We start from the raw sequence: 12167 nt of genomic DNA, 5'->3' as shown, positions 1-12167 counted from the left end.
TTCTTAACTTCCTTTTGGGTTGTTCACTGCTGGTGCACAAACACAGCTGATTTTTGTGTGTTGGCCTTGTACACTGCATCCTCCTTGGATTTGTCTCTTTGCTCTCATAGTTTGTGTGTGTGGGTTCTGTGTGAGTTTCGATTGATACAATCGTGTCATCTGCAAACAGAGATAGTTTTACTTCCTCCTTTCCTATTTAGATGCCTTTCCTTTGGCTCGGCTACTTGGTCTGGCTAGGACGTCCAGGGGTGTTGAGCAGCAGTGGTGAGAACAGGTATTCTTGTCTTGAACGTAGGAGAAAAGCTTTCAGTCCGTTTCCATTGGGCATGATGGAAGCTGTGGATCTCTTGAGTTTTTCCTGCTTGAGTTTCTTGGCTGCGTACATCAAACTTGGGGAGTTTGCAACCACAGTATCTTCATATATTTTCCTGTCCTTTCCTCTCTCTGTTCTCCCGCTGGAGTTCCAACAGTACACATGATGGCGTGCCAGATGGTGTCCCATGGGTATCTTTTCTTTTTTTGAGAGCGAGCGAGCGACTGCACACACATGTGAGCGGGGGAGGGGGTAGACAGAGAAAATCTTAAGCAGGCTCCACACTAGGCTCCACACTCGGCACATTGAGTCGATCCCACAACCCTGAGGTCATGGCCTGAGCCGGACTGAGCTACTCAGGTGCTCCTCGTTTGTTTTTCTTCCCCTGCTGATTAGATTGTGTCTATTACCCGACCTTCAAGTTCACGGATTCTGATGCCTGCCCAAATCTGCTTTTGAACACCTAATATGAAATTTTTATTTTAGCTACTATACTTTTCAGCTCCACAAAAATTTCTATTTTGCTCCTTTTTATAATTTCTCTTTTTTGATTTCTCTGATTTCTTTTAGTTTTTTGCCCATGGCTTCCCTTCTCTCTTTGTGCATATTTAAGACAATTAATTTAAAGTCTTTTGTCCAGTAAGTGCAATTTCTGCACTTCCTCACAGACGGCTTGTCAATTTTTCCCCCTATGAATGGCCCATAGTTTCCTGGTCCTTTATGTTTTGTAATGTCTTTGTTGACAACTGCACAACTTGAATACCACAGCAGTGTAACTCTGGAAATCAGATTCTCCCCCTTCCCCAAGGACTGTTGTTGCCTGACAAAAGCTGTAGTTGTCCATTTATTTGATAACTTTTCCAAACTATTTGGTAAAGACTGTATATCTTGTCCTGTGCGGTCGCTGAGTGTATGTCTTGTCCTGTGCGGTCACTCGACTTTGTTCCTTTAGCTTGTGCTCAGTTGATGTTTCATCAGAGATTTCCTTAAATTCCTGGACCTAATAAGATTGTTTTTTAAGTTTCATTTATTTATTTTTAGAGAGAGAGAGGGAGAGAGAGTGCATGTGCACACAAGCAAGTGGGGGAGGGGCAGAGAGAGGGGAAGAGAATCCCAAGCAGACGCCCCACTCAGCACAGAGCCGGACATGGGGCTTGATCCCATGACCCTGGGATCGTAACCTGAGCTGAAATCAAGAGTTGGACGCTCAAACGAGCCACCCAGGCACCCCAGTCTGTATGTGTCTTTATATTTAAAGTGGGTTTCTGGGGCGTCCAACTTTGGCTCAGGTCATGATCTCACAGTTTGTGAGTTCAAGCCCCATGTCGGGCCCTGTGCTGACAGCTCGGAGCCTGGAGCCTGCTTAGGATTCTGTGTCTCCTTCTTTCTGCCCCTCCCCTGCTCATGTTCTCTCTCTCAAAACTAAACATTAAAAAAAAATAAAAAGAAATAAAGTGAGTTTCTTGCAGAGAATATACATACAGGTAGGGTTATGATTTTTGATTTGCTTTGACAATCTTTTTTTTTTTTTGATGTGTTTTAATTGGTGCATTTAAACCATTGGTGTTCAAAGTGATTATCTACTGATAGAGTTGGATTAAAACCCACCATAGTCGTCACTGTTTTCTATGTGTTGCCCTCATTCTTTGAAAACTATACGCGTAGGTATAGGTTTTTCTGGCATTTATCCTGCTTGTTCCTGCTTCTGGGTCTGTGGTTTCATGTCTGACATTAACTTGGGGAAACTCTCTGTCCTGATTGTTTCAATATTTCCCGTCCCTTCAAACAGCTCCAGAATTCCTTCTGGTGTTCACATTACAGGCATCCACACCTCGTGTACTTGTCCTGCGGTTCTGGACATTCTGTTCTGGCTTTATTTTTTCAGTCTTTGCTCCTTTCAGTACTGGAAGTTTCTACTCATATTTCCTAAAGTCCAGGGGACTCTTCCCTTAGCTATGTCCAGTCTACTGATAAGCCCCTCAAGGCGTTTGTTGCAGTGTTGTGTTTTTAATCACCAACCTTTCTTTTTAGTTGTTAGGGTTCCCGTCTCTCTGCCGACATTGCCCACATACCCTCGTGTGCTGTCTCCTTTATGCGTCAGAGCCCCTGGCGTAGTAACCCAGTCCGATAACACCAACATCCTGACCCTGTGGGCTCTGATGTGGCGTTCTCTTCAAATTGCGTTTTTCCTTTTAGCTATTCTGACTTGCAGTTTTTTCTTGACAGCTAGTCCTGCTGTACTGTGTAAAGGAACTGCTGTAAATAGGCCTTTAGTGATGTGGGGGTGGGGGAGGGCGGTGGTCTGCACTCCCAGGGTCAGGGCTCAGTCTTTAGTAACTTCTCACTGGTTCTGTTTCTCAGTTTTCTCTCCCCTCAGGTGGGACTCACAGCTACAGGGGGCCGTCTCCCTTCCCCCAGGTCAGTTGGGCTGTTGATAATAAGAATATGCTAATACTCCAGCAGGTTAGGCTCTGGGTAGCTGTTTTCCTCCCGAAGGCCTGTTCAGAAGAGCCCTCTGGAGAATTCCAGAATAGCTTTCCTCCCTCCCCCTGCTTCTTGTCCTGTGTTTCCTAGGAGAATCTGGATGAGCTCCTGCAGGTAAAGCCCCCAAACCCCTCTGACTGTGTCCCCTAGAGCGTTTAATTCGGAACCGTCCACACAGAGCCTCCAGCACTTTGTGAACCCAAGGTAAGGTTTTCCTAGCCCAGCACTGGCTCCCCACGGGACGGTCCCTGCACCTGCCATGTCTCTCTGTTCCTGGGGAAGCAGTGTGGCCCAGGTCTGCCCCTCTCTTGCCGATGCGAGTGCCCTTGCTTTTTCAGACTGTTCAGCGGTTTACTTGTCGGGGCTAGTGGCAACTTCTAGGCTCCTCACATGTGGAAAACCAAAGTCCTCGATTCCTTTATTTTGAGGCTCTTGTTAGGTGCTTAAACCCTTAGGCATGTTATGTGTTTGGTGAGTTGACCTGTATCATCATGTCACGTCCTTGTTTATGCCCGGTAACTTTCCTCGTTCTGAGGTCTGCTTTGGCAGGACTGTAGCCGCTCCACACTTGTTGTTGACGTGTTCACATGCTGTCGCTTTCCATGCTTTTACTTTTAGCCCACCTGTGTCATTTAAAGTCGGGCCTTATTTTTCATCCAATCTGACCATCTTTTTTAATGAAAAAATGTATCAGAGTTGACATATAGTATTAGTTGCAGGTGCACAACACAGTGACTCAACAATTCTGTACATTACTCAGCACTCACCATGTGTCACGCCATCTGTCCCTATTTATTATAGTACTGTCGACTACATTCCCTATGCTCTATTTTCATCTGCGTGACTTTAGTTTACAACTGGAGGTTTGTACCTTGTAATCCCCTTCACCTGTTTCACCCACTTCCCCACCCCTCCGGCAACCACCAGTTCGTCTTCTGTATTTACGGGCTTGTTTCTACTTTGTCCACTTGTTTTATTTGTAGATTCCACACGAGTGAAATCATATGGTGTTTGTCTTTCTTATTTCGCGTAGCACAATGCTCTCTAGATCTATCCACGTTGTTGCAGATGGCAAAGTCGAATCCTTTTTACAACAGTAATAGTCCATCGCACGCGTACCACATCTCCTTTATCCGTTCATCTATCCATGCGCTGGGGCTGCTCCCACACCTCGGCTACTGTAAATAACGCTGCAGGAAACATAAGGGTGCATGTACTTTTTCAAGTTAGTTTTGTCTTCTTTGGGTAAATACCGTAATGGAATTTATGAGGTCATATGGTAAAATTCTTCTAATTTTTTGAGGAACTTCATACTGTTTTCCACAGCGGCTGCACACCGTACACTCCCACAGTAGTGCACGAAAGTTTTCTCCACATCCTCACCAACACTTCTTTCTTGTCTTTTAAAAAATGTTTTTAAATGTTTACTTTTGAGAGGCAGAGCGTGAGCAGAGGAGGGGCAGAGAGTCAGAGCAAGAGCAAGAGTGAGAGAATGTGAACAGGCTCCAGGCTCTGAGCTGTCAGCACAGAGCAGGACGTGGGGTCTGAACCCATGAAACTCGGATCATTACCTGAGTTGAAGTTGGATGCCTGACTGGCCCCCCCCGCCCCCCCCAGGTGCCCCACTTGCCTTTTTGAGAATAGCCATTCTGACAAATGTCAGGTGATCTCGCTTTGTAGGTTTTTTTTCTAAGTTTATTATCTTGTGAGAGAGTGTGCCCGTGCGCGCACGCGTGAGTGCGGGAAGGACAGAGGGAGAGAGAGAATCTCTGTTGGCCATCTGTAGGTCTTCTTTGGAGAAATGTCCATTCGGGTTTTCTGCCCATATTTTAATCAGCTTATTTTTTGGTGTTAGGTTGTAGAAGTCCTTTGTGTATTTTGGATATTAACCCCGTGTAGATACATCATTTACAAAGGACTTCTCCCATTCAGTAGGCTGCCACCTTCTTTTGTTGGTTTCCTTGGCTGTGCAGACTTTTATTTTGTCGTAGTTTATTTTTGCTTTTGTTTTTCTTGCCTGAGGAGACATATTCACAAATATTTACTGCCTGTTTTCTTCTAGGAGTTTAATGGTTCCAGATTTTACATTCAGGTCTTAAATCCCTTTCGAATTTATTTATTTTTTTATTGTGTGGTACAAGAAAGTGGTCCAGTTTTCCCAACACCATTTGTTGTCTTTCCCCTGTTATGTATTTTTGCCTCCTTTGTGATAGAATTAACTTGGGTTTATTTCTGGGCACTCTGTTTTGTTCCATTGATCTATGTGTCTGTTTTTGGGCCAGTACCATACGATTTCATTTTAGCTTTGTAGAGTATCTTGAAATCTGGGATTGTGATACCTTCAGCTTTGTTGTTTTCTCAAGATTGCTTTGGCTATTTGTGGTCTTCTGTAGAACAATACAAATTTTAGGTTTTTTTGTTCTAGTTCTGTGAAAAATTTGTATTTTGTAGGGGGATGACACTAAATCTGGAGATTGCTTTTGGTAGTAGGGCCATTTTAACAATATTGATTCAGGGGTACCTGGGTGGCTCAGTTGGTTGAGTCTGACTCTTGGTTTCTGCTCAGGTCATGATCTCATGGTTCGTGAGTTCGACCCCTGTATCAGGCTCTGTGCTGACAGCCCAGAGCCTAGAGCCTGCTTCGGACTCTGTGTCTCCCTGTCTCTGCCCTTCCCTGATCATGCACGGGCACTCGTGCTTGCTCTCTCAAAATGAATGAACATTAACAAAAATTAAAAACTTACTCTCAGGGGCGCCTGGGTGGCTCAGTCGGTTAAGCATCTGACTTTGGCTCAGGTCGTGATCTCACGGTTCGTGGGTTAGAGACCCGCATCGGGCTCTGTGCTGACAGCTCGGAGCCCGGAGCCTGTTTCAGATTCTGTGTCTTCCTCTGTCTCTGCCCCTCCCCCACTCATGCTCTGTCTGTCTCAAAAATAAACATACATTAAAAAAATTGTTTTTTTTTTTAAAAAAGGAATTTAAGAGGAAACATTAGTGTATTTGCCCAGATCTTTCCATTTCTGTTGATTAAAAAAAAAAAAATTTTTTTTTAATGTATTTTTGAGTGAGAGAGACCATGAGCAGCAGGGGGGGGGCAAAGAAAGAGGGAGACACAGAATCTGAAGCAGGCTCCAGGCCCTCAGTTGTCAGCACAGAGCCTGATATGGGGCTCGAACTCACGAATTGTGAGATCATGACCTGAGCCGGAGTTGGAGGCTTAACCAACTGAGCCACCCAGGCATACCAATGTTTATTGATTTTTGAGAGAGAGACAACACGAGCAGGGGGGAGGTAGAGAGAGGGGAAGAGAGAACCGAAGCAGGCCTGATGCAGGGCTCAACCCCACAAACCGTGAGATGACCTGAGCTGAAGGCGGACATTTAGCCAACTGAGCCACCCAGGCACCCCGATCTCATTCCTGAAGTTCCAAGATTCGTTCTGTGGTTTACTTTTTGCCTGAAGAACTTCCCTTAGCATTGCTTTCTGAGCAGCTCTGCTGGTTCAGGACTGTTAGTTCACCTTCATGTGGGAATATCTATTTCATCTGTATTCCTGGTATTTCTAGGGGTACAGTATTCTAGATGATTACTTTCAGTCTTTAAAAAAACTGTCCAGTCACATGGGCTCTGGTTTCTGATGAGAAATCTGTTGTTGTTCACATTGTCGTTACTCTGTATAAAATTAGTCCCTTTTTTTGGGCTGCTTTCAAGATAAAAAGTCTTCAGGTTCATTAGTCAGTGGTGTTTTGACATAGTTTTAACTTTTGGGGGTGTACTGAGCTTTGTGAATCCTTAAATTTGTCTTTTGCCAAATTTGGGATACTTCCAACCATTTTGGTAAAAAACAGTATTTTTACACCAATGTCTTTCTCTTTTTGTTGGGAATCCATTAATGCACACATCAGATCTTTTTATATTGTCCCACAAGTCCCCAAGGCTTGGTTTGTTTCCAAATGTTTATCCACTAAATTTTCACTTTAAAGTTTGTAACTTCTGGTTTATTTCGACAGCATTTGCCCTTCTTTCATGGGAGTATGGTTATAATGACTAGAGTTTTAAAAGGCTCTAATATATCTTTTTCTGAGCATTCCACCAACACATTTAAGTTGACATCTGTTGACTTTCTTTTCCTTTTAGACTTTCCTGGCTCTTTGTATGTTGACTCTGAGTATTAAAATCCTCTAGAAAATGTTGGTATGTTTTGTTTTTCGGTTTTTGTTTTTGGAAGCAGGCAGTCTGACTAGGTTCCGACCACACACGCTTTCCTCCCCTGGATGGGCCTTGGTTCGAGTCCGCTGTTCTCCAAGCGCACGGTGCTAGCTGGGCCTACATCTGTGTGCACCACCAGGGCCAGTCTACATGGTAGCTCAGTTAATGAAGTCTCTGCCGCCACAGCTCCGGGTGTACACAGCTTAGGGAGAATTCAGGGTATCCTATGGGAGGGGGGAGGAGCTCTTCTATACTTCCATCTTCCAGATACCCCTTTGCCTGGTTTTTGGCTAAAAAAATTTTAGGTTTTACCTCCCTGTGGTGTTGTACTCTCTCTGATTGGGTCCAGCTTGGGGCCAAAGTGGCGAGAAAAAAGATCTCACAAGGACCCCCCCCCCCCCCCACACACACACACCCTCTTTGGAGTATACAGGTGTCCCTTTTTCTAGTCTCCCGTCTCTGAGCCCTCAGTGTGTCCAGAGCTGTCCGAGCAGATCTCCCCGGTGTCCACGGGCCCTTCCCAGCACTCTCCAGGTAGAGAGGGAGGAGGTGTCTCCCGGGTCCGTGGTGTTTGCTCCTAAGTACAGTTCTGTATTCAGGCTGCCCGGGGGGTTACGAGAGAGGAAAATATGGGAAAATCATCACCATACTGGTTCTTCTACAGTTTTAGTCCCACAGTCCCAATCTGCCTGCTGCTATTTACTTTTCAGAGTACTGGGAAAATGCTTCATTCTGTTCAGGGATGTCAGCTGTAACCCTGGGAAGGCACAGGGCAAAGTGTGCTTATGCCCACGGGATTACCCATCTCCTCAGAGGTCACCTGAGACCCTGGCTAACATCTGTTGTGTGGCAGCGATGTAAACACGGAGGAAGCAACAAGCGGTGAGTCCTTGTAGCACAGCATTCCACGGAAACCTGCGTGTGCTGGACAGTGGCCTACGGGGTCAGTCACTGTGCGCCGTGGTTCTTACAGCCGTTTAGGCCTGAACTTACTATGTGGCTGCAGGTAGGCTCTCGATGGGCACTGATGTCTTCGTCGTAGACTAAACATGGCTCTAAATGTGGGCCTACCTCTAATTAGCAGTGCTTCTGCTACAGGAAAGACCTGTTGGTTAGTGAACTGTCCCCTTTATCTGGAGGCTCTTCTCTTCTATGTCTGTTTCTTGGATAAAGGTAGCTTATCCTCTAGGATAGCTGCTTTGACACCTGTTTGGACAAGTTTAACTTGAAGGAGAACCTAATGAGTTACCAGAGTAACGTTGTCTGACAGAAGGGGAGTTAAGGCCATACGCGTTTTAAGGTATCTATAAATGCAACGTGGACAGGAGATGTAAAGCCAATTGTGAATGCTTCCTTTCGTTAGGAGAACTAGTCTCTCTGTGTCAGAGTGAAGCGCCCCACGAGCTCTGTCTGTGAGCCCTGCAGCGCAGCTTCCTTGAGCTCCCACAGGGCCCTGCGCCAACCTTCCCCGGTTGCCAGGGTTAGTTAGCAAGCTCCAGGACACCAGCGATCCCCACTGGGGACTTTCTGGTAGCCGGACGGTCACCGTGTCAGAGCGTGGAGCTTGCGCTGCCACGGGGGCGTAGATCTCAAGTTGTCAGCAGTGATCTTGATTCTTAGGCTGAAAGGCGGGTCCTTAGAAGAAATGGTGGCAACAGCCACAACCTCAAAGTAGGTTTCACAACTGCACTGTCATCGATAAAATCAGTGAGATTCCGTTATCACCACCTGTGCCCCCTGAGCCTCTTCCACGTGCGAACACCCCTCTCTGGCGGCAGAGCCCACACCACGGCCAGCACAGCAGCTCCTCGGTGCCTTTGCTCCAGTGCACTAGGCCCTTGGCAGGTCAGAGCACAAGTTAAAAAAAAAAAAACAAAAAAAAAACTTGTTTCAGTTTATCAAAATGACAATGATACTCTATTCAATTAAAATTAGTAAAAATATTTTATTGAATTTCAGGAACTTGGTAGTTTTAAAATTTAAAATCTTTGCACACAAATCACCACTATGCTTTCTAGAATTGTGGAGGTTAGGACTTGAAGACTGTCACTGATCTCCTTGTGTCACATAGCTTGGAAATCCTAAGTCCTGGGGCTGCCCCGCCCGACTCAGGGTCTATGCTGCTGTTCTAAGGGAGGATGGTGAAGGGAGTGGTGTCTTTAAGGAGCTCAGCTGTCCACGTGGAGACTCTTAAGGATGCCAGAGTAGGAGGGATCCCAAGTCATGCCCAGACACACCGCGCCACGTGGCTCACATGTGAGTTTCGCTTTCGTATTTTTGTTTGGTTTGGGGCAAAGCTGTTCAAATGAAGTTTCTAGTTCCTTGGGGAGCTCAGAAGTCTGGCAAAGGTCAAAGCAGAAACGTCCTGAAGTAAGACATTTAGGAACTTCCAGTGAACAGCTGGGGATTAGTTCGGAGCAACACGTCTGTTGAGGGGGCACCAGGAGTCAAGCAGGGACGCGAGCTCAGTGGCCGTGGATGTTTTGAGGGCTCCTGGGAATTCAGAGCTAAACTGCAAACGGTTTTTAAGTGCCCGGGATACGACTATTTGCTAATCCATGTTGTTTTTCTGCCTTCTCCTTGATAGTCTTAAATTTCCATGTGCCAATCAATCAGCCAACTGAACAAGACAAGGAAGAGGCCCCCAAGCCCTCTGAAAAAGGCACACGCCAGCTGCTTTACAGCAAAAATATTTGAGAGCTGGGTACTTTTTTTAAAGTCTATAATCCCAGCAAAAGTCCCTCCAGACCCACAAAGTCTGTTTTAGGCTCAGAAATAACCAACTGATGGACCGGGCTTACTTTGGGAGAACTACCCCAGTCTTTCTGGACGGTGACAGGTACACTGCTGTGGAGACACGGCTCCAGGCGGACACACGATGCACTGGCCAAGTCCGCGTTTGTGCTGGGGCGGCCTCGACCATTCACCTGCCCAGAGCTCAGTCAGAGCCCACGGGAGTCATGACTGGCAGGTCTGGACCACTCAGCAGAGCGACCTGACCCTACGCAGGACATTATGCAATCAGCGTTATTTTGCAAATCGCAAACCTTCTGAGTAAAAAGACAAAAACTATACATTCCAAGGTTGTCTGTAAAGTGCCTGGAAGATGCAGACTGCTGCCCTGAGGCACTCTGACCCATCCGGGCTCTAGCCTGCAAGTTACCTGCCACTGTCACACACGTGGGGCCTCATTCACATGATGGTTTCATTTTTATTTTTCTTTAATGGCTGAGTTATAAATCCAGCTAGTGTGCAGTAATTTCATTATTTTTCATACGCATTATCTGCAATAACATTGTGACAGCTCCGTACTGTGGGTTAACACACAATACTTAGAACAAATTTATCATATTTGGTCTGTAGGTAAATAAGGTTTTAAAATTGCCTAAATATACCACTCTGAGCCGTTTCATTCCACCAGGAAAATACAGGGTTTTCCCTCTCTTTAAAAAAAACAATTAAATACCAAAATAACTACATTTAAATAAATAACATGATGATGATGACATTTAAAAGTTCACAATAAGGCCAAAGCCCTCTTCTAGTTGCACGGCTGCTCAGCCCTGACCCCCTCAGAACGCTCTGGAAAGGCCAAGGGTTTTGTTCAGGGGCAGCGTGACGGGGGCGGGCGGGCGGGGGGGGGGGGGGGGGGGGGCCTTACTGCTCATTCACTCACCTTTGTTTCATCTCACTTTTGTGTCTTGTAGGAGAGAAGTCAGCTTTAGGACTGCTTCAGTTCTGAAAGGCTGAGGGGGATTTCCTGTCACAAATCAGAGAAGGACCTGGATGTTTCCAAGGCCCTCGTGTTAACACGCAGCCTCTCCTCCACCCCGCACCTGCTGCTCCCCGCGTGCCGGGCAGATGGCAGCGTCACCGGGTGGACGGCTGGTCGGACGATGGCTCTGTGCCTCGAGCCGGTGACCGTGACTAGGAACGTGCCACAGAGAGACCTATGACGCTTGTCTGAAAAGGGTATGTGGAAGAAGACGGAATCTTTTTTCCAAATGAAGGAGGAACAGTTCTGTCGTTTGAAACACACACAACACTTAGGAGGCTTGTTTTACTTAGAGTGGAAAATTATGCCGGGACAAAGTCAACACAAAGAAACAAACAACAGAAAGTAGCAGGAAAGAGAACCAGTTAAGTGCAGCTCGGAGAGTCCGGCAGTTCTTTCGGTCATGGCTACATGCAGCCCAGCACGGGCATCCGTCTGTCCAGTCAGTCTGTCTGTCCATCCTAAATGCATCCGGCACCTGCTCTAACACGGAAAACCTGCAGATGTCATCAAGCAGCTCCATCTGAACATTAACAGGATAGACAAAAGGAAATCATTCCATAGGCTGAAAACAAACAACAAAAACAAAACTACATTGTTTCTTTTCCCCAAATGAAATCAACACAAAAAGTCCTGTGTGATTCCAAAATTTCCAGAGTAGAAATGGAGTGATCTGAAATGTCAAAGACCCCATTATTTCGTAAAGAAAGTACACCTCAAAATACTCTAATTCCACATGTGGACAACAAAACACGGTCTCATCTGCAAGCGCCAGCCCCAAGCGTCCTGGGAGGCAGCGGGGACGGCGCCCGCCCTGTCCCGGCAGCTCCGCCTGCCCCAGGCACGGGCTCAACCAGGACCTCGCGCCTCTAATCCGGAGTCACCAGCTGAGCCCGGGGCGGGGAAACGCTGCCGGAACCAGGTTCTGTTGCATGTGGTTTTGTTCAGGTGTGACTTCTGTCTTTAAGGAGCGTAAGGCCACCTGGGTTTTGTGTTTTCAGTGCTGAGGTGAAGTCCAACCGCAGGGCCCTCTACCCACCGAGACGGCGTTCCGAGCGTCGGTGAGAGGCAGTGTCTCCTTTTGGCACCACAGAGTTGATATTAAAGTAAGAAAAGCTGTCCCAGTCGCTAGTTCTGGACACCCTTCTCCCTGCCGGCCGTCGGCGGCGCGTCCACACTCAGCGCGATGACGATGCTCTCGCCGTCTTCCGTCTTGACCCGCTTCAGCTCCGGCTGCTCCGACTGGTCGCCGTTCTGGCGCTTTGTGGGCAGGGAGGCGGACGCCGATGCGTGTGTTGCCAGCATGTGCAGAGGACTCGCCCCTGCTGCAAAGAGACAGTGAGTCAGACCCCGCGTTCTCAGGTGCGCCCTCGTCCCCCGTCAGGCC

The 12167-nt window shown here is 46.9% G+C and overlaps 1 protein-coding gene across 3 annotated transcripts in view; it reads right to left on the bottom strand.

Moving 5' to 3' along the window:
* Positions 1–6083: 6083 nt before the first annotated feature.
* Positions 6084–12167, bottom strand: part of FOXK2 (forkhead box K2) — a 69070-nt gene continuing 62986 nt past the window's right edge. The window contains exons 9-11 of one of the 3 annotated variants that reach the window (XR_007146658.1): positions 11820–12105; positions 10682–10765; positions 6084–8842 (exon numbers count right to left, since the gene is read on the bottom strand). Coding sequence is in view for 1 of the 3 variants with exons in the window: in XM_047831710.1 (XP_047687666.1) it covers positions 11909–12105 (197 nt within the window). In the remaining 2 variants the exon portion in view is untranslated. Of the gene's footprint in view, positions 8843–8930; positions 12106–12167 lie in introns of those variants that run through there. The other 2 variants (XR_007146657.1, XM_047831710.1) reach the window with 2 other exon arrangements.

Source organism: Prionailurus viverrinus, chromosome E1 (assembly GCF_022837055.1).
Source record: "Prionailurus viverrinus isolate Anna chromosome E1, UM_Priviv_1.0, whole genome shotgun sequence".
In the NCBI taxonomy this organism is placed as follows: domain Eukaryota; kingdom Metazoa; phylum Chordata; class Mammalia; order Carnivora; family Felidae; genus Prionailurus; species Prionailurus viverrinus.
Note: the sequence above shows the minus strand (reverse complement) of the source record. Positions and strands in the feature narration are given on the sequence as shown.